Below are 27971 nucleotides of genomic sequence, written 5' to 3' on the forward strand. Positions count from 1 at the left end.
GACTGGCTTAAATGTTACGAAATCTGGACCGAGAACCCTTTGGTCAAGGTGGATGGCAGTCAAATCGACTTTATGGTGAACGACATGTTCAAGACCATGACGAGGTGTGCCAAGGTCTTCCAGGAGAAGCCTAGTAGGTTTTTTTTGGGAAACGTTAAAAAAAAAACAATAAGGCGATTTTTGGGTATCGAGTTTTGCAAGAGATATCATGGTTGAAAAATATCCCATTTCCAGAAGAGCGCGTTTAAATTGATTTTGACGGCACTCAAAGTCTATTTAATGTTGAAAGAGTTAGAAATTAATTAATATCAGAGGTGGCCGCCATCGCCCTCGACATCAAGGACCTCATAGAGGAGTTCAAGCCCTACGTCGGGATGATCCAGTCCCTGAGGAACGCAGGGATGAAGCCCCGACATTTCGACGAAATTGGAGAAAGAACAGGCTTGCAGACAACCCTGACACCGACTTTGACATTCAAGAGTTTAATCGACGCCGGAATAATGAATTTCGAAAACGTCGTGAAGGACGTTGCCGAAAGTGCGGCAAAGGAGTACGCCATAGAGGCGTCTTTGGAGAAGATGATAGCAGAGTGGAGTTCGATCAAGATGGACGTGATACCCCATAAGGATACAGGCAGGGTGATAAGGAAACCTTTAATGTCGTAACAAGAGTTCCGACTAGACGAAATCGCTCGTTTCAGGAACCTACATCATGAAGATTGCTGACGAGACGACAATGTTGCTGGAGGACCACATCGTGAACACTCAGCAGATCAGTTTCAGCCCCTTCAGGGTCGCCTTCGAAGATCGGATCTCAGACTGGGAGAAGAAGCTGTCCCTGACGCAAGAGGTCCTGTCCAGCTGGATAGAAGTGCAGAAGTAGGACCTTCCGCACTTAAAAAGGACCTCTTCCTGCAATATTTAAATTTCAGAGCTTGGATGTACCTGGAGCCGATATTCTCCTCGGAGGACATCAGTCGACAGCTGCCCATGGAGGCGAAAAAATTCAACACCATGGAGAGGAACTGGAGGAGGATCATGAAGAACGCCCACGACAACCCCTACGTTAGTTCTCTTTACGAGAATATACAAATTTCCGGGTGTACCGAAAAGAAGTACTCGCCAAATTGACCCTACCTCCCAAAAAGGATATAATACGACTACGAGAAAAGGATAAAATTCTAAACTTTAATTTTATAAACTCCTTTCTTTGGATTAATTCCAGGTTATCCTGATATGTCCGGACAACACCTTGCTGGAGAGCCTGAAGGAGTGCGTGACCCTGTTGGACGTGGTTCAGAAAGGCTTGTCCGATTATCTGGAGACGAAGAGGATGATGTTCCCCAGGTTCTTCTTCCTCAGCGACGACGAGCTCCTGGAGATCCTTGCCCAGGCGAAGAATGTGCGCGCTGTTCAGCCTCATCTTAAAAAATGCTTCGAGAACATGAAGGAGCTCAGGTTCGAGGACGACCTTGCGATCACCAGGATGTACTCTGCCGAGAACGAAGAGGTCCATTTGGACGCTCCTGTATATCCTGCGGGGAATGTCGAAGACTGGCTCGGCCACGTGGAGGTCGCCATGAGGAGCACCCTGAAGGAGATCGTCGGTCGATCCCTGGAACTTGTCGAGGACACTCCCAGGAAGGAATGGGTCTACATGTGGCCAGGACAAGTCACTCTTTGTGCTGGACAAACTTATTGGACTGCACATGTTGAAGAAGCCATCGCGTCCAACACTCTTCCGACTTTCTTCGGCATCATGCTGCAACACGTGGGTCTAGGTGTTTCTTGTTTCTTCCTCTCTCACAGCCTTGTGTTTTTTTTTAATTCGATGCTTTTTTGAGAGTTTCAAATCTTCTCCGGAAAATTTATTTCACATTTTCTTATTTCTACTCCCAGTTGGACGACCTGAGGGACCTCGTGCGAGGTCAACAGACAGAGATCCAGAGACTCATGTTGGAGGCTGTAATCACTATTGAAGTGCATGCTAGGGATGTCCTCAGCAATTTGATTCGAGAAAAAGTTGTCAACGTGAACGACTTCGACTGGATTTCTCAGTTGCGATACTACTGGGTGGAGGAAGATCTGAAAGTCCGAGCCGTGAACGCGGAATTTCCTTATGGGTCTGTTGTCCTCGTCCTTTTCGCCTTTTTCTATCAGAATTATCCTCGATGTCGGCTTTATTGTCGGATTGGAAATTACGTCGGATTAATTGGAATCGTTGGCTTCCAGCTACGAATATCTGGGGAATAACGGAAGGCTCGTGATAACGCCGCTGACTGATAGGTGTTATCTCACCCTGACGGGAGCTTTGCACCTGAAATTCGGAGGTGCTCCTGCAGGTCCTGCGGGAACAGGAAAAACCGAAACCACGAAGGACCTTGCCAAGGCGTTTGCTATTCAATGTGTGGTTTTCAATTGTTCCGATCAGCTCGATTTCATGTCCATGGGAAAGTTCTTCAAGGGCCTCGCCAGGTATTTCCACTAAAAAAATCAAGATCAGATTATTAAATAATATAAATAGATATATTCAACATAACGTCGTGATTTCCTTGCCATATTAACCTGATCTCATTAATGATAACCGGAAATCATTTAATAAGTGGGATCTAGTGACAACTGGAACTTTTTGTACCCCGCCATTTAAATTTCTCATTTTTCGAAGTCCTTCGTCCTGAAATCATTTATTTCTCTTAGTGCAGGTGCTTGGGCTTGCTTCGATGAATTTAACAGGATAGACATCGAGGTCCTATCAGTAATCGCTCAGCAGATCATGACAATCCAGAAGGCGCAACAGATCCGAGCTGAAAGGTGATTAAAAAAATTAGCCATAAAAAAATTTAGTTTATAAATTGAATTTTGTTTTCGGTGGGATTTTCAGGTTCCTCTTCGAGGGCGTGGAGTTGGCCTTGAAGGCTTCCTGTGCTGTCTTCATCACCATGAATCCAGGATACGCAGGACGAACCGAACTTCCGGACAACCTGAAGGCGCTTTTCAGACCAGTCGCGATGATGGTTCCAAATTATGCACTAATCGCCGAAATTTCCCTATTTTCTTACGGTTTTTCCGACGCCAAGACTCTCGCTGGGAAAATCACCACCACCTTCAAGCTGAGCTCCGAGCAGCTCAGCTCTCAGGTTGCGTCTCATCAGCTTCTCTTAATTTTATTTACGACAGAGTTTTAGTAATTAGAAGGAAGGACCAAGTCAGGATTAGTTGAACAGGGTCGGCTCGTATCCTTGAATCTTGCAGGATCATTATGACTTCGGGATGAGAGCCGTGAAGACGGTAATTGCGGTCGCGGGAAACCTGAAGAGAGAGCAGAGACACCTCGAAGAGCAGCAAATTTGTCTGAGGGCCCTGAGGGATGTAAACGTCCCGAAATTCCTGAAGGACGACCTGAAGCTCTTCAACGGTTCGTCTATATTTGATCCTTGCACCATATTGCCCCAAAAATATTTATTTAAAAATTCCACATTTTCTCGTTCCATTTCTTTTTAAGCAGGGATCGAAAAACTGGCCAAACGTTAGAAAAATTGAACGACAAGGAAGGATTTTGATTAATATCGTTAAATTTTAATCCTTCATATATTTGTGGGATATCCTAATAATATAAGCGTCCTTCAAAAAGGGAAACTAATTTATGCCAAGGTGGAGGGATATTAGAATTTTCAAATTTTCAATATTTTCTCGGTGAGTTTTCTTCGAGACGAGGGCAGCTTTTCCACGCGGAATGTGTATCTTCGCTCAACCCTTTTATAGGAAACGCTACGGAAGGTCCACAAAGGACCTTTATTCTTGGAAAACTGAGTAACCTCCACGAAAGGTCGTTATTAGGTTCCAGAGGGTTTTTCTTGGCAATCCTCGACTTTCCATTATGGCCGGCTGCAATTTCGACTGCAATGAGTTCCCGAGAAGCTGAGGAAGCATTCTTCAAGGATGAAGAGTCCTGCCGAGGTCCTATCCAGCCCCTCCTTTATTTTCATAGTATTTTTTAAAGCGTAAGATTGAGAATTATTTTCCATTTTAATTCCGTTGGAATTCATAGTTTTTGTGATTGTAAAAAGGACATTTACAAGGAGAGGTCCTTGAGGAATTCCGGGGACGAAGGATGAGCCTTCTTAATTGTAAATCCTTTGGGATTGGTGACGTGGATCGTAGTCATGGGGTATCCTCGAACAGAAGGTCCTGGAATAGCGTTCGTCCTGCTGATTGCGGCATTAGGGGGCTCCCAGGACCTTTAATGAGGATAATAGAGGAACGTTTCCATCTCCCTTTGCGACCAGGACGACATGGCCATTTTCTGAAAGGAGCATCCTTTCCTGGGGTTAGCCCTCGAATTCGCGAATTCCTACACGAGGGGTCCTTTAAGGATCTTCGCCTCCTTCTCGTCTATTTATGCGCTTCGGCCGTGAATTACTGGCGAGTAATGTCTAGTCTAGACATCGTTATTCGAGATTGGGGGAATTTCCACGAGGATACAGGATGATAGGAAATGTCCTGGGAGTATCCTGGAGCTCGCAAGGATCAATGTACCGGGTTTCTCTACATGTTCCTCGTGATTAGCGGTTCGTCTCCTTATCGGACATCCCACGTGGCGTCTGTTACGTGAGGTCCTTTCAAGTCGTCCTGGGAAAGGACTCGTCCACTTAGTCCTTCGGTCTCTCTGGACCAGGTGGATGCATTAGCAGCATCCCTTCCATCTACCCTCGATTTTACGAGTATCGATTATTTCCTGATATGCTTGAGTCCTTGAATTGTCGATTCTTGCACCTGCCGATTTAGTTCAGACCGATTAAAGCCGAAGGACCTGCTCGATCAAGGATAAGTCTGAGTCCTTCCTCGAATTTTTTTAACACTCCTATTATTCTGGAATAATCACCAGACCCTTGATAAGGATTATTCGATGGTTCCAGGAATCGTGTCAGACCTCTTTCCAAGGATGGTGGAGAAGGCTGTGGACCATGGCATCCTTGAGGCCGGGATCCGCAGGACGATAAAAAAAATGGGACTCCTGGATGTGGACGGTGAGTGCTTTCGATGAGTTCCAGGACCATCTTCCACAGATTCCTAAAAGTCAGGGCTCCATCTTTATTCAGGAAAAATGGCGCAAGAAGTCCTTTTCTGACAAAAATTGAAAAAATGAAAAAAACAATGTAGAATCCAGGATAACTCCGCGAAGGTTCAATTGAAACTTCGGAACGTCACTCGATGGAGGTGCATCGGCATCCGATCGATGGTTATCGGAGGTTTATCAGGATTTTATGCAGACAAGATCGCGTCGTGCCTGGAATAGTAGAGAAGTGGAATTTGCGGGTTGCGGCCAGGACGAGGATCCGCCATAAGCGAGGGTAAATTCCAAGGATAGTTCGTGGATATACGATCGCTGGATCGATCGCTCGTTGGGCATCCAGGACATCCAATTTTTAATCCCTTCTAAAAGAACCGGGAAGGACATCCAGGACCTCCTATATTGCCTGGACCCCCTTCGACGTGCAATTTTTAATCTCCCTTTAAGCAGCCTTCGAAGGACCTCCACGTTGAAATTTGTAGTCGCGGTAATCGATGTCGAACGTCCTCGATTTAATTTACAGGAGTCTGTTAGATCCTTAGGAGTATCCCGTTTTTATATCCCGATCCCTAGGGACCCCAAAACGAGTCTCATAATTAAACCTCCCATGTCCAGGGGTTGCGACCCCTTTTTTGGTTAACAACTCCTCTCGGCATTTCGATCTCTCCCCCTTTTGCATTCTCCCAAGACTGCGACAATTCCCCCGGGATGTGTAATCCCGACCTTTTCCCACGGAATCCTCCCTCTGTCCTAGGAATTTCTTTATTGCCAGTGAACTCACGTCAACGGGAAATAATTCTCTTCCTGGTGGAGGCGCGTCCCCCACGAAGTGGAATAACTTTCGGAATTAAGGAACTCGATATCCTGTGGAAGATCCTGAAGAACGAGGGGAACTTCGGAAGGGGTGGCGATGTTTCCGTGATAAGAGGGGAGATATCACTTTTGACCTGATCATTTTCTCCCTTTAAAAATTTCTTTTTAACGCTTCGTACTTTCATTTTATTATCTTTAATACAGCGCGAAGAGCTCTCGCACGGCGTTCAAATATTTTTGTAGGACAACTTTTTACTCATCCTGCACCATTTCTTGTTTAACTTTATTTAACCTTATTCGCTGAAATGACGAGTTGATAACACGAGAGTGAATTGCGCAGTCGGACTTGAAAGGATTCCGGAAGTCGCGGGAATACTCCCTCGGGAATAATTACCTTTAACAAAAATAACGCATTACGCGATCGAGAAGTCCGAGGGATGCACCAAGAGATGCGTCGCGGTTTCTCCGGGATGTAAAAATAGACCGGGCGTCCTTGTAATCGGTTCACGGTGGAAACAGAGAGTCGCTCTTCATCTTCTCCTAAGTTCCCCCCCATTTCGAGGCAGGAATTTTCCAGGGATTGTTTCCCGTCCCCAATAATATTAATCATTAATATCCCATTGTCAGAATAATTATTAAAATTATTCCTGTGTGCAGAGTTCGTGAAGAAGGTGATCCAGCTGTATGAGACGACGGTTGTGAGACACGGCTTGATGTTGGTGGGTCCAACAGGATCAGGAAAGACCAAGGTAGGTGATTCTTCAGGTTTGTCCCCTTCAGGTTTACCTCTTCAGGTAAGCCCGAAGAGGTAAGAAATCCCAATAAACACGAGGCAGCCATTTTTTTTTGCTCCGAAAAGTCCTGGAGAACGAGAGTTAATGCGGCTCCTCGTATTTTCCTCGGCATCCTTCGAGACTTTTTCAGGATCCTGGACTCCTGGGGTGGGGAATAAGACGAAACGAGATGCTGGGGATTATTTAGAAAACATTGCTTTATTGTTATATCAATAAATAATACGATAGGGGAACATAGAAATGGAACGTGCGAGCCTCCCTAAGCTTTGTACAAGGATCCGAGGAAAGGACTTTTCCCTTGCTCGATCGAGAGAATCCTAATTTCTCGTGTCGTTTTTTTAAATTGGTTGTTTGGTAAATTCAAATTTGCTTTTCTCCTTATTTATTTATCCTCGCGGTAAATTTCTCCTCTCTGGAAATTTGAGGAAATGGGAAAAGAGAGATGTCCTGCGAGGTTTCGGATTTCCTCGCCTCGAGGTGTCCTCGCACATCGCTGGAACCTTTTTCTTTTTTCTTTCTCTTCTTTGACTTAGATTCTAGACACATACATCGACTTCGCGACGAGGTAGTGAATTATTTACAACATTTACAGGGGGTCACATCGATTTCTTTGGCTGGGGTGCAGGCTATGTACAAAGGCCGGTGATAAGACGCGGTCCGTTCGCGGAGATCATTTCTTCGGTGATAAGCGCCACGTGGAGTGCACTCTACGCAAATATATTTTATGTGTACATATTTTCATTTATTTATATCACCATCGTCAGCGAGATCCTTCGGGTTTATAGATTTGTCCTTTACGAATTTTTTTCTTCCCGCGAAACGAGGTGGGACCGAAAAGAATTCCCGTTTTCGATTTCGGGAATTTTGCAGGCGCTCCCGAGTCTCATTTTCGACATCATCTCTTTCCCACGCATCTTTTCTCCCTGATATCACTGACATCAGGCTGCTCCTGAACATCCACAAAGACATTCCGTGGTTTATGCCAGCGGGGCCATTTCCCGGGTAACGAGTTTGTCGAAGTTCGCAAACGGGGGTCGTGGCCAAGATGCAGGGGTTCCCGAGAGATTCCCGAGGGAAGAGGGATGGTACATTTACGCGGTACCCAAGGTGTACACAGAGTGTACTTGTTCCCGATTCCCGCGTAACGTGGGTATCACTAGGTAATACATTACCCTGGGTTAAGGGGGGGGACGTATCCCGGTTTAATTTAAACTGGATCACCGGCGCAATTTCCGGGAACCTGGAGTAGATGTAATTCTTTCCGGGGATCCTTTAAGACTCCCGGAGTTGCTTCGAGTCATCGTTAGGACATTATGCGAGAAATTTAGCTCCAGTGGTCCCGAGGGACGCCGAGTATCCTTAGGGACTCCGTTCCGGAACCCGGGATCCAGACTTTCCTGGAGAGGGACTCCTGGACGCGTAATTTCTCCTTTATGGGAGCCATCCTTTTTCTTGATCCTTTTTGGCCCCGAAACGGTGCCGCGCTTTGATCCCGCAGGAACCCCCTTAACGAGGTCGACCAGGGAGGGACTCGCGAATTACTTCCCGATTTATCGTCCCGGATCCAGGAGTCTCTTTCGCGGTCCTGGAGAGCGGGCATAATCGCTGTTTACGACACCTCTCAAGGGATGACGCGCTTTGTGGAAGCGACGCAGAGGATCAGGACGAGGGGAGTCCCTCGGGAATCGGGTTCCGAATTGGAAATTCGGGGTTCCGCGATCCTCAGGGTTCGTCGGGATCGCGCGAATCTAGGAACCAATCGCGGGAAACAACTGACAAGGTCCCTGATGGGGTCCTGCAGGAGTTCCGGGACTTCCCGGGAGCGATCCCGGGTCCCGAGGGATAGACCCGGGTTTATAGACCGCGTCGTAAAAAGCTCGGCCTATTCCTGAGGGACAAATCATCCCCTCGATACGGGAATTACGGGACGCCGCGTTGTTCCTGTTTTTTTTTTCACGACAGGATCAGAGGTCCTGCGCGGTTGATCGGAGTCCTTTTTCCGGGTTTCAGTTTATAGGGAGTCCGTCACTTCTCTTGAAAATTGTTCGGAGCACTGTGGTGGAGGTCGAGCTCTTCAGGGTCGACCTACAGGTGGTCCCTTTCCTCCGACGTCTTCTCCGTTCCATGCTCCACGATATCCTCGAGTCCTGCCACATAGGTGCGAGGTCCTCCGCGAGGATCCTGAGCATTCCTGGAGAACGGGCGGTGCCCCTTCGAGGTCGGTCTCCCTCTTCCGGGTCCTCTTCCGCCACCTTCATCGTCTTCCTGGGATTTCGCGGGGGTCGAGTATCTCACCGCTAGCTAGATGTACCTTTGGGGATTGCAGTGGTACCTCGTCAGGTCCACCGCCTTGACGAACAGCTCTTTAAGGCACAGGCGGAAGGTGACTCCACAGATCGCGTATAACAGGAAGTTGATGCTGAAGTTGGTGTAGTAGAGGACCATGGCGAGCTGCTGCCAACAGTAGTGCGTTGGAGATGGAATATTACCGGCCAGGGTGTAGAAAAAGACCCAAAGGCGAATCCCGTAGCTGAAAATAGGCAACACGGTTCCGTGATCATCATTTGATGCCTCCCTAAATTTCCAAGAGACCTTGAAGACCCGAATGACCGTCTTCGTCTCTCGCATCGAACCGTTCTCCCTCTTCAAGGTCTCTCTCGAGTATCTAAACCAGACTGAGATTAAACGCTCCGCTGCTGATCGATCGCCCTTTCCCGGACGTGTGGCGTCTTCGCGTTAATTATTCCACCAGATCGAATTTTCCTAATGAAGCTAATTAAGTTTCCAGCAGGTGAGGCTGACAGGTTGTCGAGGCTCTTCAGCGTTGACGCGTTGGTCGCGACCTGGTCCCGAATCAACGCGCGACTGATTTGGAATCGGTTTTGGACCTGATCTCGACTTGGTCTTGCAAAATGGAAAAGACCAATATGTCAAATCAAGCCCAAAATCAAAATCGTGACAGAAAATTCTTACATTTTCCATCATCGACAGGTTTTCAACATCTCTTTACCTCGGCATGTTGAGCAGGATGAACATCGTGCTGACCAATAGCAGCATAATCGTAATCTGCCTTGACGTCACGTGCATCGATGAGGATCTCATGTCTGAAAATCAGGCCTCGTTTTAAATATCGATTTTTTTTTTTTTTCTTATCAACTGATTATCATATTCGACTTACTCGTGCACCTCGCCGGCTGTTGCTGAAGTGTCTGTCGGGTGATCCTCGGGGTGGACGTGGCTGTTGGGGTTGCCGGAAGGTGCCGGGAACCAATGGAATGGTTGCTTTTGGATGAATGGAACGATTGTTGCGAGGGTTGCCTCCTGCCACCCCCTGGGCCCATACTCAGAACCCCTGCTCCGTTGTTGCAACTGCTCGCGCTCTGAAATTATTGATAAAAAATGGGACTTGACATTGTCTTCCTGCTTTCATAAATTTTCTTTCGCGCTGTTTATTTCCCTGAATTTTCATTCTATGAAGAACGAGACGAGAGATAATCTAAACAATTGAAAACTGTCCTCGGGATTAGGGTTCAACTCCTCATCCCCATTGTTGCATCCCCTTGCGTTCGGAAATATTAAAAAAAGAGCAGGATAAAATTTTTCATGCTCCTAAAAAATTCCCTATCTCTCTGAATTCTCATTCGACGAAAATCGAGGAAAATGCCAGGTAATGGGAAATGCGGCGTCGCGGGGGGTCCACTGGTCTCGGCGACAGGAACCGCTCCCGATATCCCGTTTACGATCTCAGGTCCCTCGGGAATCTCTCGATTCTCGACGGGGGAGGGGTTCCTTTTATGATGAGACCCGACGCGGCGTCTCGGAAAATGATTTCCCGCGATCGCGGATTTATCGGCGGATTTGTCCCGCGGGGTCCGAGCGTGGGAATTCGCCCGGAAACGAGGAAACGAGGGAAAGATCGTAAAAGTGGGAAACTAACGTCCCACCCCCTGCCTTATGGGGTGGGTCCTCCTCCCAGGGAATTCCTCACCCATCCCTCGGGAATGACTGTTCAACCTTTGCGTTTTCTCGCCCTTTTCTAATTCCTTCGAGCGACTCTCTAATCGCGGCTTATCGGCAAGCCTCATTAAATTTTCGACGCTCTTTACCCTACTTTCGGGCTTTCTCTTTGAACCTGCCCACGATTGTTTCGGTCACGCGAGCTTACGACCGTCGAAAAGTTTCAATGACGTCCGATAAAAAGGAGAAAAAGGGAACAGAAGTCCTCTGGGAACTTTTCACGGCAAAGCTCCTCGTCGCGAGGTTGTACGTGGGACGGGAAATGTCGCGCAATTGCAAATGTAATCAGAGTGGATTTAAAATATGTTTGTATTTCGCTCGCGAAAGAAATTCCGTATTACGAGAGGAGGTAGGAGGTCATTCCCTCGCGATAAGGAAGAGGAGACGTCGTTACGTTATTACGTCTCCCTAGGGAGACACGGGACTTCGCTCGACCTGGGGAAAAGTCGCGAAAAGGGGGAAGAAACCGCGGAAAAAGTCGTACTTCCCTTAAGGCGCGTTGACGGCATCGATTCGTCATCGTTAAGGCGAGATTCGAGATTTACTCCTCCCCTAGGAACACGATATCGCGTTATCCAGTGACGTAATTCTGAAATTCAACTCTTAAAGAATTAATAAATTAATAAAATAAGAAGTCTCCTCGAGGAGTGATGAAGTTCTCTTCTCTCCTTTTTCTTTCTTTTCTTTCAGGAGACTCCAAAGAGTTCTTCGAGATTCCTTCCGGGGAGGGAAAAATGGAGGGAAATTCGGGGGCGCAGAAAATTGGGAAAAGTTTTGGGAAACTTGTCTACGAGGTAACGTCGCGAAACTGGCGAGGGGGGCAGGGGGGCGTGAAGGTGTCCACCCCCTGTGTCCGGCATAATCGCGTTATCACCCCTTGCACGTGGGGCTCGGTCCTCCAGGGTGGCTCGACGTGATCGACGAGTTCGGAGAGACCCGGGGTGCCAATCATTTTCCATCCCTGGACAGGGGGGCTTTAATGGGGCCCCATCCCCTTATCACGCTCGCCGCAAGTGTTTCCAATTGACCGATCGTTTATCGAGCCAATACGCGAAATGTCCGACGCAACCCCCATTTTTATACATTTTTCCGGATTTTTTGGAAAATTACAAAAAAAGTCCTTTATCAGTAAGGCGATGAAACGTTGAAAATTGAATACATTAGTAAGACAGATATTGAAGACATAAGAAGATCTTGAAAAAGACCCCGAAGAAGGGGTGAGGCATCGGGGCGGCATTCCCACGCGTCGCGGCGCTCTGACGTCATGGGATCTCTCCCTCTCTCTCGTGTGGGATGTTTAAGGTCGTTTATCACAAGTCCTCCCGATATCGACCGATATCTCCGGATATCGGAACCCCCGAATGTCGGGCTTATTCGGACGCGTCGGCCTTTTTAGCGACGCCCGGATAAGACCCCCCGTAAAGCCCCGGATAAGAATTCCAGGGCGTGATAAGGGACGCCCGATATGGATGCGGAAACCACCTTCCGCACCTCCCGAGGGATATTTCGGGGCTTTTTAACGTCTCCCTCCCTTTTTTTCCTTTCTTTTTTTCTTCTTTTAATTGATAAATCGAGTCGCACCCCTGGTGGTAGTTTCCGTTCCTGGGGCGGTTTCCGACATATCCTGAGGGTTTCTACCCCAAAAGGCGAGGGAACACAATGAGGCTTTCTGAAAAATGGATGCCGCCGACTCCGGGTGCTATCAATGGCGATTTCCCCTTGGGGCGAAACCCTGAAGACACCCCAGAAGCAACCGACGAGGACGGAAACCTCTGGAGAAAGTGATTACAAAAATCGTGTCTCGGGGATTAGAGAGAATCTATTTTTCCTTTCTACCTCTTGACTTTTTACTTTGTAAAATTACTTCAGGCCCTGAAATCAGGTTTTTCGGTTATCATGGATTGACAGGGATTTATCGTTACACGCGTATTTCCTCATTTTCCGGATACACGTGGGATACAAGACGTCATCAAGATCGAAAAATCGGAGTCGACTTAGTTGGTTCGTCAGTTTTCGGATCACGTTCCCTGACTCCGCGAGATGAGGATTCCGCATCCCCGAATTACGGGAGGGGTGAGATTTTCCGCCCTTACTCGGCAGGATCCAGAAGCTGATAACGAAAGGCCGAGAAAAATCGAAAATCATTACTTTATCTCTGGCGAGTCCTGAAATTGATCGACGGCCAAAAAGAGGCTATTCCATGTTTGCACTCCCAAAAAGTCGAAAACTTTCACGTCAATTCGGCGAGTCCTGAAATTTATCGACGGCTCAAAAAGGCCACCCCCGGGATCCAGATTAATGGTTCACTGCATGAGGGGATGTTCGATATTGCGTTACACCCTCCTGTAACAGGATTTGCATATCCATGTGGAGGCGCTTCCCGGTTCGGGATGGCTCCCTAATCCTGGACAACCTGTCCATAGAGCTCCTCGCGATACCTCTAGCTTTTTTCCGCGGGATAAGCTACAGCCTCTAAAAATATTTTCCTAGAAAATAAAAATAACGAAGCGTCGCCAATCTATAAAAATCGATTATTATTTCATACAATTCATTATTTCTAATAATTCCTCCACGAAACGAATTTACGCGCCCCGAGTGATGAGAAATTTCAGAGTAAAGAAAATAGAGCAACTTAGTACTAAAAAATGTAATTTAAATAAAAAGGGAATTTTATGGAAAGGAGAAGCAGATGCCATGAAGATTATGACGAGAGGGACAATTAGCACAATGAAGTCTTGCCTATCCCACGGGAGAGTTTCGGGAAAAGCCCATTCGTATTCCGACCCTGCGGATCGCCGGAGGGGGTTCGTCCTTTTAGGCCGATTCAGAGGGTCCTGTGGCGCGTCCTTCGGGAGTTGCTCCAGGACGATCTGAGCTTTTTGTATTCCCTGGTCGCCTTGACCGTCCTGGGGATATCGGGCGTTTTCCCGGGAAATATGGAATAACCATAGAAATGGGGGGAAAGCAGCCATTCCCATGCGATCGGCCAATCTCGATTTCGAGATGCTGATCCAGAAATGTTAGAAAGTTGATCAGCAATTTTCCCGACAAGGGCGATCGTTGGCGCGAAGTGATTAATTAAACAAATGGACGTTTGTTGAACGACCCAACGGGAGTTTCATCCCGTGGGAGCGGGATTATGCAGTGGCGATTCCCGTGGGAGGTCTTGCGAGCCCGTCGATCGTTAATTTTCCGGGAAGCGTATCCTTGGCGCCTGGAAATTCGCGTCCTTAAGGAGGTTATATCCTTCCGGTGCCAGGACATCCCCTTGCCGCACTTCCTGAGATGGATCGTCGTTCTAGACTGAAATTCGGGAATTTCGAATCCCTTGGGATAGCACCACCTGCGGGCTTTCTGGACGTATAATTTCAATTTCATGTAAAGTTTCATAAAATCTCATTTATCATCCCATGAATCGGAAATTCCAATTCGAGGCTCTTCATGAATCTGCAAGTGGAGGGACCAGAGGACAAACAAATGCATTTTAGTCCGCGAAAATCAATGGCGAGCGAATCTATCTCCGTGGAGTGATAACTCGGGGGTGGAAATCCACGAGGAAATCCGATCCTCGTCTTATACCCGGGAAAATTGGGTTACCCGAAGACATGTCGGAATCTCGGGAATATTCAGCCTTATTGATAGAACGCGCGGTATGATAAGGATAACTCGCTACCGCCTGAACGAAGGCGCGGATATGAAATTATAGCCTACCCAGGATCATTTTCTCCCTCTAGAATTTTTTTCACGCCTCCACATTTCTCCGTAGTAGATAAAAAAAATTTTTCCCCCTATTGTCTTGCATCCAATGGCACCCTTTCGCGACCCTGATAGCAAGAAATCGGTGATAAGCGACCCGCCGCCGACGCTGTTTACACTTCGAGCTCGAAAACCACTCAGCCGTATGGACGTCGATGTCAAATCCCATCTTCTTCAGGAAAGACGGAGATCGAATGCCCGGAAGTTTGCCAAAACCATCAAACTTGTCTCCGGACCTCCCCTCCTCCTCCTGTGATAACACGGCGACATCGAGATGCGCACAATCAGAGAAGGTCATCTCCGATTTTGTCATTCCGACATTTCACGAGGCATGTGAAATCTCGATTGCACATTTTGCCGAGATTGTTTAAGTAGATTTTGTGGGGCATTCCTTATCAATTTCCCGGGAGGACTTTTTTAGGGCGAAATCGGGGATTTGCGGAGATCTTGAAGGGGGAAAAATCGAAGTCGGTCGGGGGTTATCGGGGGTCTTGAAGAAGTGTCGGCGAGTCTATAAGCGCGTCCACCGTTTGGACAGCTGGCCATCGTCCTTCCCAATTCGGCCGGATAAACATCGGAAATAGCCGACTGGTCGGGCACAATGACCGGGATATTCCTACGGGAGAGGTGGGAGTCCCGATCGGGAGGATCTATTAATCGGAGGTTTTTTTTTTCCCCGCCGGTTTCCCCTCTTCAGGTTCCTCTTCGGCGTCTTTTTCAGCATTTTCCTCGATATTCCGTTCAACACCTTTATCAGAATTTTCTTCGGAATTTTTTTCAGCATCCCTTCCAGCGCACTTTTCATTTTTCATTGCGCGACCAAGTCACCTCAGGGTCCCTCCAAAATTCCATCTCAGATGATATCAAGGGATTCCAAATTTCATTTTTTTCCCCACGAGATATGAGAAGGGGAGCATCCTTTCGGGATGCTGTGCCAAAGGAGCAGGACTCTTTCGAGGACTTTAATCGAGCTCCGGTCACAAGGATCCTCAAAGCGAGCAACCTCGTCCTTGGCCGCCCCCGATAAAGGATACTCCACGAAAGGGGAATCGATCCAGTCCATTCGGATTTTATCCTCGCGTTATCTCGCGAGATATCACGCGGGATGCTGATCTCTCCGTGTTGAACAACCCTCGCGGGGGTTGCCAGTTACGACTGCCTGGGCGGAATTGTTGCAGGGTGCAGCCATTTTTTTTTTACAACCAGATCCTGAAATTTCCCTGATAACAGATAGGATCCCGATATGCGGCCATATGCGATTTTCCTTCAAAGACACTCCACGTTGAATTTCGAAATCTGCGATTTATTTGAGTGATAGCATCCTAGGGGGGATGGGGGGGTCCAGAAAAATATCGGGACGTTATTGCCTATCACGAGAAAAAAACCAGCAAAGGGAGGGGAAGGTTTCGATCTCGATAACAAATTGGAAGTCGAACCTCGGAATCCATTTCCCTGGTCGCGGTTATATTTTATTACATTTTACTTTTTCATGTGCCTCTAGGGTGGTAAAAAAATGCGCTCCATTTTTAGCGGAACTTCGCGGGGGGGTTTGAAGGGGGATTAAAAGCCTTAATTTATGGGGAGCCCCACCCCTCGGGATGCACTTGGGGGTTGCAGCTTGGCGAGGAAAAATCGCAGTTGCTTCCTCTTGAAGTTGTTTCTGCGGGGGGTTGGGGGCAGGGGGTATACCCCCCCTTCGGAGATCCATCCTGGCGGGTCCAGGTGTCTCCTGGAGATACGGAGTCAACCCAAGAAAAATGATCCGCGATATTGGGGGGTGACTCGAGATTAATTCCCCTTATCACTGGGAGATATCGATTCCTCCGCAATTTCCCAGAAAGTATTTCACTCCCTTCAAATGTTCCTGCCTTTCATTCTTAATTCTTAATACAAAGAGACTGACAATCGGGACCTGACAATGGTGTTGATAGTGGAGTCTGGGTCCTCCATGACAGTGATAACAGAGTTTGTCGCGGCGGTACTTGCACTCCTGATAAGCCATGCTGTTGTCCCCCCCTTTCCCCTCGAAACAGATGACATTAAGCGCGTCTCGAGGGGGAAAAATCCTTATCACTGGTTCTCTTATCAGTCGCTTTCCCTGGTATCGGGAAAGCCGATTTTAAGCCCGGCAAATATTGACTGGCTTCGATTGGCGAAATGTAATAACTGTCTGGTCCCCCCAACCCTCCTCCCCCATAGGTCGCGGATGTCGCCGATATGGGAGGGATAGAATCCCGAGGGAATCGGGACCGCTCATAAATATTTATTCGTCCACCCCCGCTCGATGAGAGCCGCGGAAAAGTCGCGGTCAAAGTCGGACACGGACTTGAATTCGCGAGTCGTGAATTCTGTTATCACCGTGTTATCACGGAGGGCTGACTCCCCGAATCCATCGCCCACGGCAGATGGACTTGGTGCATTCGTGGATGCATTTTCGCCTGACCAATTCGTACGAATTCCCTTATTCGAAGTATTTCCTCCATTTGAGAATTGTTAATAATTAATTACTTTCTTCAACTTATGATTTTTCTGGGACCGAATTTATTCGTTTCCTTTTTTTTTTTTTTCTTGTTTTCGATATGCCTGTTCTCGACTTTTTTTACGCCCTCTGAATCGGGCTATGTCGAGGCATCCCGAGGGAGGACAGGGAGCAAAGGGAGAATTCAGGAAACTTCCTCTTTTCTCCCCTTATCGCGTCGGGTTTTGCTCGGACAAGACATCCAGAAGGGAGGAAATCCTCCTCGCGACAACCGGGACAATTGTGTCCCGACACCCTTCCCTTAATCGTCCCCAAAAGGCACTTCCTCCCCCTCGAGGCGTAAAATTCCACCCCCGCGTCTCCTGTGGGGGTAACGAGCCAATTCTCTCATTTATCCCCCGAAAATCGATTCTTCCCCCTTTCTGCTCCAACACGGAAGACAAACACCGTTCGAGGCGATTTATTTATTAACGATTCACTCCCGAGGGCTGGGGGGGGGATTTCGAATTTTCCCAAGGGGAGGACCCCCCATGGCGAGGTCGGACCAGTGATGGCCCAATTAGACCCGATCCTTATTTATAGTCTCCCCAATCGAGAATTTACAGGGGTTTGTTCGACACTCTTCACGCCCTTCTTCAGGGTCCATAACTTCCTCTTCCGCTTCTTCGACTTCGCGGATTCCTGACGAAATTCGGAAAATTCAAATCCCTCGTCGGTCGATAAATTTTCATGGATAAATTTCCTACCGTGAGGAAAGCTCCTCTTATTCGCGAGGTTTACACTTCGCCTGAAAGTCCGAGGAAGTGGAGATGCCGAAGAGACTGTTTACCCAGCTTCGGAATTTTCGGGAGTGCTCGCCCGCTCCTCCTCTCAGTATTTTTGGAGGTTCGATTTATTTTTTCGCTTGTATATATTTTTGGTGTATCGGATTATTATCAGAATTATCCGCGCAATTGCGGTCTCGCGTAACGAATCCCATGCGTAACAACCCCGAGACGGAGAGAAGGGTCTAAATCAATCGATCGGGCCGCGCCCTTGTAAAAGAGAGGGGCAATTAATCACCGATGAAAATTGCAGCCCGACATTGGATATAGGTCGATCGCCGATCGGGTTTCCGAGTGATACCGCTTATCAAATCGGGCCTAAAAGGCCACCCGATAGAATCGGTCGCCAATAAATTCCGGTCGTCCCCATAAGAGATTTTTTATTCCTTTACATTTATTTTCAAATCACCCGCTAAAGCATAGAAACATTTTATCTTATCTCCATAAACCTCACTGTTATGAAATTATGTATTAAACCTCCCTGTAAGAACCGAGACTTTCTATATTTTTTTTTTTCCAACTCTCCCTCGAACTAAACATTTGCATTGTTATTGGATTTTCAACCTTGTCTAAAAATCAAGAATCATTTATTTATATTTGAATCTCTCCCAGGATGAGGCTGGTTCTAGAATTTCGAAGTCCCCTCCCTTATCACTCGTAACATAAATCTGAATAGGAGGAACTCTTCGGCATCTCGAGGCATCTAAGGGACGAGGAGACACCCCGAAGGGGGAGCTTTTCTCGCGAGGGTGCTTTCGGGGCAAATTAGGCTTAGGAGGGCGGAGGAAAAAGAAATTGGGGCAAACGCGCAGAAGGGAGCCTGAGGAACCAAAATGGCGGACCCCCCATTTCGCGGCCACGGGCCAGGGTGGAAATTTTCCGTGGAAAAGTCGTTCCGCCCCTCTGCGAGTGCGATTACCGAGTGTTACTTCAGCAATTAATTAAATCCCCCCCCTCGGGATTTGCAACGTGCTTTTATTTATTTATTTACCCCCCCGGGAAATCCAGGTCTCCGGTTAATCGGCAACGATTGGTCCCGCTTAATCAATCGTCCCCTCTTATCGGCCCTCCGCTTGCATTATCACTGCCCGGAATTCTGGGGCATTTTTTTTCCCGACTTCTGTCGCGCCTTTTCTGACTTCCCGAGGATAAGTGTCGGGATTTATTGTCAGATTTCTTTCTCTTTCTTTCCTCGCCCCCGGAAAAATCAGGGGGGCTCTGGCTCCAGAGGATGTCCCGCGTGGGCGTGAGAACGTTTAGCCTCGTCCAGGCATTTCGGCCGGGAAAGATGAATGGCTCGGCTTACATAAGCACGGGGAGGTATTTATAAGACCTCCGAAAATATCCCGAATACTGCACCCAGAGGATACGCGGGGAAGATTCCCGCGGATGTGAAAATCCGCCTTAAAGGGAGAAAAAAGTGATCGCCTGGGGACGACGAATTTCGCGGACCCCCGCGATGCGCGCTAAAAGGGATAAAAAATGATAAATTCTGTCCCGAAGTCGCTTTTTAAGTTTGCTTTGGATACGGCGACGACTTCGGAGAGATCGCTGTTATTGGGGGCGTGAAAGAATTTTTTTCACTCCTTTTTCGGAGTGCCTAACAAAGTGGCGCTTCGATAACGTTATCGGCTGTCCGTTATCAGGCGTCACGAGGCCTGTGCCATCGACAGACCGCTCGAGAAACGAATATCTCTCTCTCCCTCTATTGATTACTCCGGAGTAACTTTTATTCCCCTTTTTCAATCATAATTTAATACATTATTCAACTCCACGGCGCCGGAACGGGATTTTAACCGGAAGATTCGACAGGTGCCTCGCGCACACCTGAGCGTCGATTTATCAATTTATTCGCCGATACTGTCATAAATATGATAACTACCTCAGTCGAAATTTTGATTCTACTTAGGTCCCCTAATTGAAGGTTCAAATGAATTTTTTTTTTTATTTTATACCGCGGAAAATTATTTAAGGTAAATTCGGTGAGGTTTTTCTGGGAAGAAAATCGCTTTCTGTCAGGATATCATTTTTCGCCAGTCGCGGGTGGCGTTATCGCGACTCCTCGTTATCACCGAACTCGCGCCTGACCTGCCCCACGGAAATCGCTCCATCGACGTGTTTCCTCTTGCAACTATTTTTAACGAGCTCGCAGTGTGTTCGAAAATCCCCCAGGTGCGATCTTATCGCCTTTGGGATTTCTCTTTAATCTCTCTTTTCCAGGATATGGAAACGAATCTGGGATGACTTCAAGCCTCTAAAGCTCACCTTTTCGCGTGTCAGGAACGCGTTGGCTGATGTCAAGCCGGGGTTGGAATCGTTATGGAAACGAGGGGTGCTCGATAAACGAGGTTGCCTGTTTAGATTTACAATAAGGGGATTTCTTAGGGTCGCCGACCGCCGGGGTGGAATTCCGTCCGGACTTGTCCAGATATTGAAACTTCCCTGCGATCCATTTTCACTCTTCTGAAAATTCCACAAATTTCATTTCCTTCATTTCATATCTACTGATCTTTCTTATTTTTACTTTATAAAATCACGATAAGATTTCTGGCCAAGGCGGAAATTCCGGAAAATATGGAATTTCTTCTTGATCACTCCACCTTTTGAAAAATCCTAGAGAATTCCAGAGTAACCCCTAAAATTCGTTTTCTTCGTTTGATCTCGATCTATCTCTTCATTTTACCGTTTAGATTGACAATGAGGATATTTCTTCGTTTAATCTCCACTTATCTCTCCTTTTTACTTTGTCGGTGGGGAATCCACCGTAAAAGTAGGTCGTTCCGTATCGGGCGGTTTGTCTTGCGGGAATTTCTTCCGGGCTTTAAATAGGCCTCGGAAAATCGTTTGCGCGGGTTCACTTAATTTCTTTTTTTACCATTAGCGCGCCTCGTAAATCCGCCGTTTATCCTTTTTATCCCGTTAAACGATCGGAGTCAGCGGGTCTCTTTACCAGAAGCGCCTCCACGGATTGCCGAATTTTCGATGATATCATGCACGCAGAAAAAGGACATTTGCTCTCTTACCAACAATACTCCCTAAATTAATAACAATAATTCCAGCAATCGCCTATTCATTCCCCATATGGAAATATTTCTGGAAAGGAATTTTTTCCGGCCAATTTGCGAGTTTTCATTTGACGAAGCGAGTGAAATTTTTTATCACGATGTGAATTGGTCTTCTTTATTATTAAAGTCGGCTTGGAATTCACCTCCGAATAAATGATGAAAAGCCAGAAAAAAATTATTCCCAAAGTTGCCGCCCCAGTCGATCTTTGTTTCGATCCGTGTTTGCAGCTCCAGATTAAACAAATTCGTTAATTAATTCACTCGACTCGCAAACTGTCTATCAAATGTCGGGGAGCTTTCTGAATCGTGATAATGCCGGATTCCCGGAATTTCATCGAGCTCGCTTCACGGGAAATTGTTTCCCCGCTTATCGCTACTGGCAGTCGATATCTCATGGAATTTAAATAACAAACAATCGCGCCATATTAATTGAAAACGCGAAAACCTCTCGATTGGTTTCAGGGCCGTGTTTTCCACCTGCTCCTATTTTTTTATCCTTTGCTCCTCGACTTAAAAAGGATCCGTCAAAGGGGATCATCTTTTTCATCTCCGAGATTCTCCGATTCGCGAGCTGTTCAGACCTTGACCATTTCTGCTCCAATTTGCTACGAATCGAGGGCAATTCGCGCGAAAGCGGTGTCTCGTGAATTTTAATAACCGAACTATTCTGAATGCACTGGGAAATGCATCTGGGTGTCGAGGAAAGAGGAATTAAATCCTATTTTCTTCGTTTCTGACCTCGCGTTGGGGCTCTTCATGGTCTCGAAGAGCCACTAAATGGCCCCAATTAAATTTCAAGGTTTAGGCCCATGGATTTAGATATCGAATTTTGAAGAACTTCATTCTAAGTGGTCCCATTCAACTTTCGAGGTCTTGAAGACTTTACACGATTTCTCTGAAATTTTAAAATCCACCCATTTGTGATTGCATCCTTCTCTGCACCAACCCCCATTACGTTCCTAATAATCCCAAAAAATATTCCGAAATAAAAAAAAAATCCAGAACTCTAAATCTATTTGAGGAATTCCCGTGGTTTTTAATATAACATAATTAAAACGTCGGGAAGTTATTCCTCGAGCAATAAGATCGACACCCCGAAGAGAACTAACCGGGATCTTGTTGAGGTTGACATCGGAGCGAACCCAGGATCGTCCTTGCGATCCCTCCTTGAACTTCTTGCTGAACTTGTGCAAGTTGTACGTGATCATGATGTTCATGACGACAATGAGAACCAGAGGAATGACGAGGCTGGCCAAGCTGTCGACGACGTTGATGACGATCATGGTGAGCATGTAGTCGGGCTTCATCTCGCAGGTGTCGAGATTGGCCTCGTTCTTGACAATGCCAGCAGTGTAGAAGCAGTAACAATGGAAGACGAGAGCAAAAACGGCAAGGACGAAGACGACAGCTTTGGCCCTGGTGGTGGTGGTGCAGATATTAGGTCGATGAAGAGGATACTGAACGGCTATGAAACGTTCGACGGTGAAGGCGACGATCAACCAGGCGCTGAGAGAGCTGGACACGGTGCTGATGTAAATGAGGACTTGACACCAGCCAGCTTTGTCGAAGACTTCCCACTGGACTTGACTGTTAAGCCAGACCAGAAGAAGCGACACCACGTAGACGAAATCGGTGGTCGCCAGGGCAGCCAAGTAGTAGCTGGAGCTCCGCGTCTTCAACCTCGTGATCAGGAACACCAGACAGGACAAAAGGTTCCCGACGAGTCCTACGAGGATGATGAAGGGCACGTAAAGGAGGTTGAAGTAATCCACGACCAAGCAGATCCCAGGAGCACCTTCGACGTCTTCGCCTCGACCCCTGGAGGTCTCGTTCGTCGCGTTCCAGGACCTCGTCCTCGACAGGGGGTCCAGGGTGGAGGACCTCGAAGAGAGGCCCATCCAAGCCATCTCCGAGATCGCTCCCAGGGGCTCCGTGCTCGAGTTCATGGCGACCTTCGGGATCAGGACCTCTTCACCAGGACATCCTCTTCCAATTTCCCTTAACTCGGGTCCTCCCGAAATTCCCGACAAAACCCGGGTCCAGGATCAGGATCGGGACTCCCCGAAGCTCCACAGCCTCCCACTGGGTTCCGGCATTCAGGACTGAGATTTAATTCCCTGGCGGTGAGAAAAATCCACCGAGTTTCAGGGGGGATTTTTTACAAATCTGGACTAAGTTTTCGATTCTCCCAGGACTCTCTTCATCGCGAATCCACCTTGAAGAGGTTCTGCGTCAACTTTGGAGAGTTTCACTCGACTGGAACTTTAAAAGAGTTATGGATCCTGAATTTTTCATTCAAGACTTGGCAGATTCAAGTCTGCAGGAAATCTTCAACTTCTTCTTCGAGTCCACTTCGGATATTTTATTATTACTCTTAGGATTCTTGCAGTTTCTTATTCGATGTGACGAAGTGCACTCTGGAGTCGGGGTCCCTTTTTCCTGGATTTTGATTTTTATTTATCACGTTTTGCCGTGATAAGCACCATTACTTTTTTTTTTAATCCTCGTTCTGTACGTATTTATCCTTCTTCTGGACGGGCGAAACGCATGCGGAAAACGCGTGCTGCGACGAAACCCGTCGCGGAATACACTGCTGGCAGGTCGGCGGATCTTCGCGGCGAACTGGCCGAAAAGGATCTCCGCATGCGCCGCGACGCCGACGTCGCGTTCATTCATGGACGGGCGTCCATTCGGGGAGGACCTTCTCTTCCTGAGGAATCCTGGATTGCGACGTAGCGGCCACGAGGAGAAAAAACCTTCCTATGCTTGTTTTTTGGAGGAAGATTCTTGCTTCCTTTCTTTATTTGGGGAAAAAATGAGAGAGTTGGAAAAAAGAGGAATACGTCGTTGGAAAAAAAGAGGAAGACGTCGTTGAAAAAAAGAGGAAGACGTCCAGCATCTTCGGTCCAGGGATGACGTCCGAGGGACCTCATTTTCGAAAATGGTCACGTAAAGTGTACCGACTCGCGTAATTCATGCACAAGAAATTATTCTTCAACATGAAGTTGCATTAACCGAGTATGTACCGTTTCGGGTGAACTTTCGGCTTTAGATATTTTTCAAAAATTGGAAATGTCACTGCAATTCCGACCGAATATATATGCCATATATATGAAACCCTGGAATAAGGAAAACTGTGAGGATCTTCCGATCCTTCCAGGACTCCGTTTCCCACGGGTTTCGTTTCCGCGAGTGGAGGTCATTTGTTATTCGAGGAAAATCGAGACGGAGCTGCGTGTCGGCGATAAATAATCCGCTACACGAGGAAGAGCCATTTTTTATCAGTCGAATCATCGATCTCCACCTTCCGGCTTCTTTTTGCAGGACCCTTTTTCGCGTTCCAGGACTTCCGGTACCGAAACTCCTCTCCTGGTGTTCTTGATTTCACTCATTTTCCAGGAGTAGCTCGACATCCTTGAAAATTAATCGAATTTAGCAATTAATCGATTTTTCGCAAGTTTATCGAGGTTCGCTGCAGGTGCGCCGATACTTCTCACCTGGGGGTCCCCTGCAGGTGCAAAACGGGATCGAGCTCGATATTCCCGAGGGCAGGTCGGGAACACGCGAGATGGTGCAGGATAGAAAATCGGGGGTGGAAGTTTCAACCCCTGGAACGCCTCTCAAAGGGTGATTGCATCGGTGATCGATCTTATCAACACGCGAATCCGTGAGTGGAGGCGCGATAACCCGAATTCGCGGGCGACCAGGACTACCCCGAGTAATGAGTGCCACAATTAACAAAGTTCAGGAAACTAATAAATATTGACACTGACAATATTCCCAGAATTTTGCAACATATTCGTGAGGTTTGCAAGAACCAAATATTACTAATACTACATTACTCCTTCCTTCCTTCAGTGCTACGAGGTCCTGAAGGACTCTTGCACCTTCCTGAAGGGAAAACCGCAGCCCAGTGGTAAACCCTTCACCCCCGTACACACTTTCGTCCTGAATCCCAAATCCATCACCATGGGACAACTCTATGGGGAGTTTGACCTCGATACTCACGAGTGGTGAGTAATATTTAATGCACTTTAAAGTTCGAGCACAGAACTCTCTCCGGTGGTCGAAAAACTGAACGCAAAAGCCGGATGCACCGCGAATGCATTTTCGGGTGGCGAAACACCTCGTGAGGGAGTTTTTTTTAAATCCCTGATTTTTCGCTCCAGTTTTTCCGGGATTTCGCGCGAAATTGAACACCGTTTATGATTTTCCAACACGCAGAGATTCGGGTTATTTAAATGTAAAATAGAGTGGAGGGCGAAATATCGGATGGTTTAAAAGGTGAGATTTAAAGACCACTTGATAAAAGTAATTATTATTACACGTGGAAAAAAAGGATCGAGTACTTCGACGTCGAAATTTAAAACGCGATGGCTGGTTTGATATTTAATATTAACAGTCCATTTAATGAAACAATTATTGTCGTATTGCAAATGCAAGTACAGGATGCACTTTTGGGTAGCACCTCGCGAGAGTTTTTATAAACGTCATTTATAGTTTTCAACGCGGTAGAATTTGTGTTATTATAAATTTTAAATGGAGTGCAGTTACGAGGAGTATTGAGAAGTTGAAGTTGAAGTTTACATGGCGGGGGCTGGTTTGAAAGTTAAGATTTAAAGGGACCGAGAAATCGGGCGGGCGTTTAAAGTTTAAATGCCCGGGGTAGGTTTAAAGGGACTCGGGGAGACGGCGAGAAAATTTCCCTCGGACAGATTTCCCGAATCCCGGGGTAATTCCTGGGGAGAATGGCCCGGGGAATAGCGTCGAAATAGGTGCGGTCTCCCGTCCGCTCCCTCGGGAAACCGGCAGCGATAAAAGGTGCAACCGGGAATTGCGGCGGCTCGCAAATTGTTTGGCTTGTGTTTCCGGAAAATCGGGAAACTGCCTCCGTGAAATGTTCGGTTGTCGCGGGTGAATCTTTTTCCGGGATAATTCCGAGTTTGGATATAAAATGCATATACAAGTTGGCGAAAATTGGCGAACAGTGGCCGAGGAATAATTTATGAATGAGTGTATGAAAATTATGTCATCGGGTAGTTTCTTGGCAAAATGTGTATTTCTTACCGTTTGCTCATTTCATGAACTCTTGTAACGATATATCGATCGGGGAGTTTGGACCTTGAAGACTTATGATTTCACCTTAGTATACATATATATTAAAGGCCTTTGATTTCATCTCGGTACACCTAGAAGGCCTTTGATTTCACCTCGGTGCACGTTGAAGACCTTTGACGTTACCTCGATACACCTTGATGCACTTTTTTTTTTTTCACCTCGGTGTACCTCGAAGACCTTTAATATTACCTTTGCATTAAATTCTCGAGGTTTTTGTCATCTAAAATTTCACGCTTTCTTGTTAACCAGATATACCTTGAATTTAGGACCGACGGCATCTTCTCCAGCCTAATCCGTTCCGGAACGTCCGCGGCGGATCTGGACAAAAGATGGTACATTTTCGACGGCCCCGTGGACGCGGTCTGGATAGAGAACATGAACACCGTATTGGACGACAACAAGAAACTCTGTTTGACTTCCGGTGAGATCATGAAATTGTTGCCGACCCAGACGATGATGTTCGAGGTGGCCGACCTGAGAGTGGCCTCTCCCGCCACGGTTTCCAGGTGAGATGAAAAAGGAAATAATCCACCTCCAAAAGTGAGAATTTCCGCGTGACGGTATTCACATCGTTACCCCAAAAGTGAAAATTTCCGCACGACAGTTCTCGTCATTTCGAGCGATAAAATGATAAAGAAGAGTAATCACCTTCCTAAAGAGAGCCGCCGTCTTCGTCTCGTCAGCCAGCAGGTGTCGAGCAGACTCGACAAGAGACCCTGAAATCGGGTCACGTCGACTGGATGTTAGGATTCCCGTCGATCATTCTGCTCCGGTTCTTCCTCTGGTGGCGAGACGTGCTCCAAAATTGAGCTCCCCAAAACGCGCGGCGGAGTCGCAGCTGTCGGTAGATGGAAATCGGAGCAGCCCTGAAGAGCGCGCAATAAAGGCTCGATTTACGAGGCCAGGCTGCTCCGAGTGTGGATTTTTATTTGCAAGGGCCACGTGCGTGCCTAAGCCCCTTTTCCCATGGGGAGCTTAGGCGCTTAATTAGAACGACCCTGAAGAAGACCCCGAAGAAGACCCCCCAGACCGCGCCTTGCATCCCAAGAGTCTAACGTCCTGGTCTACCTAAAAACCAGCCCGATGAAGAGACCTCCCTAATTACCCGCGATTAATTGATATTGGGAATTGTGTCACGGGGTCTAACGTTGTCATCGATCTAGATGCGGCATGGTGTACATGGAGCCCGAGGGCCTGGGTCTGGATCCCCTGATCGATCGATGGATCGGATCCCTGCCTGCTGTGAGTCCATTCAAGACCATCTTGCTTGCTCTTCATCCTCTTCTTCGAGTTAGATGATTTCCATTCTTTTTTCACAGAACATGAAGACCCATGCCGGGGAGATCTCTAGATTGACCAGGCTGTTCCTGGTCCCGGGTCTGGACATGCTGAGAAGTCGACTCAGGGAGATCGTTGCTACAGTGGATGCTGGGATGCTGAAGTCCTATACGAATCTTATGGACTTCAGGATAGGCCCCATGGCGGGGAGGGAGGGGAAGGCTCCTCCACCTGTCCAGGCTCAAAGACTGATTCGTAAGTCCAATAGTGGATTTTTTTTTTATTTATTAAAAATATTGATATACGCCGGTGAATTTTAAATTACGTCTATTATAGAGGATTCATATTAATTCAATTCCCATAAAATGGAAATTATCTTCAGGTAACTTGTTGGGCCCCTGGGTGGTCTTTGCTCTCGTGTGGAGTGTCGGGGCCAGCTGTGATTATGCAAGTCGGTGCATCTTCAGCGAATGGGTCAGAGATAAGCAGAATGAAGTCGACGATGCCCTCCCCTTCCCACCTGACGGACTTGTCTTCGATTACAGGTAGGACTTATCACCAAAATTCGAAAAAGTAGCCATCGGAAAAAAATCTCACCTCACCCCTAATTTGTTGAAAAATTATTTTCAGACTGCATGACGGCGGATTTACCGATCACACCGAAGATGGGGAACCAGCACCCCCAAGATGGATCAACTGGCTTGATAACGTCCCCTCTGTTATCATCAAGCCCGACACGAAATTTGCGGGTAATCGT

General features: G+C 47.2%; 1 protein-coding gene across 1 annotated transcript in view; it reads left to right on the forward strand.

Moving 5' to 3' along the window:
- LOC105699283 (dynein heavy chain 1, axonemal) overlaps positions 1-27971 on the forward strand; it is a 44407-nt gene that overhangs the window by 3887 nt on the left and 12549 nt on the right. The window contains exons 11-28 of the mRNA XM_023434124.1: positions 2-133; positions 313-633; positions 701-878; positions 932-1064; positions 1225-1770; positions 1899-2122; positions 2232-2474; positions 2697-2810; positions 2881-3136; positions 3252-3414; positions 4916-5026; positions 6541-6632; positions 24677-24831; positions 26203-26442; positions 27100-27182; positions 27254-27469; positions 27597-27759; positions 27845-27963. Of these exons, the coding sequence (XP_023289892.1) occupies positions 2-133; positions 313-633; positions 701-878; positions 932-1064; positions 1225-1770; positions 1899-2122; positions 2232-2474; positions 2697-2810; positions 2881-3136; positions 3252-3414; positions 4916-5026; positions 6541-6632; positions 24677-24831; positions 26203-26442; positions 27100-27182; positions 27254-27469; positions 27597-27759; positions 27845-27963 (3489 nt within the window). The remainder of the gene's footprint in view (position 1; positions 134-312; positions 634-700; positions 879-931; positions 1065-1224; positions 1771-1898; positions 2123-2231; positions 2475-2696; positions 2811-2880; positions 3137-3251; positions 3415-4915; positions 5027-6540; positions 6633-24676; positions 24832-26202; positions 26443-27099; positions 27183-27253; positions 27470-27596; positions 27760-27844; positions 27964-27971) is intronic.

Source organism: Orussus abietinus, unplaced genomic scaffold (genome assembly GCF_000612105.2).
Source record: "Orussus abietinus isolate OABI.00-Male unplaced genomic scaffold, Oabi_2.0 scaffold8, whole genome shotgun sequence".
Classification (NCBI taxonomy): domain Eukaryota; kingdom Metazoa; phylum Arthropoda; class Insecta; order Hymenoptera; family Orussidae; genus Orussus; species Orussus abietinus.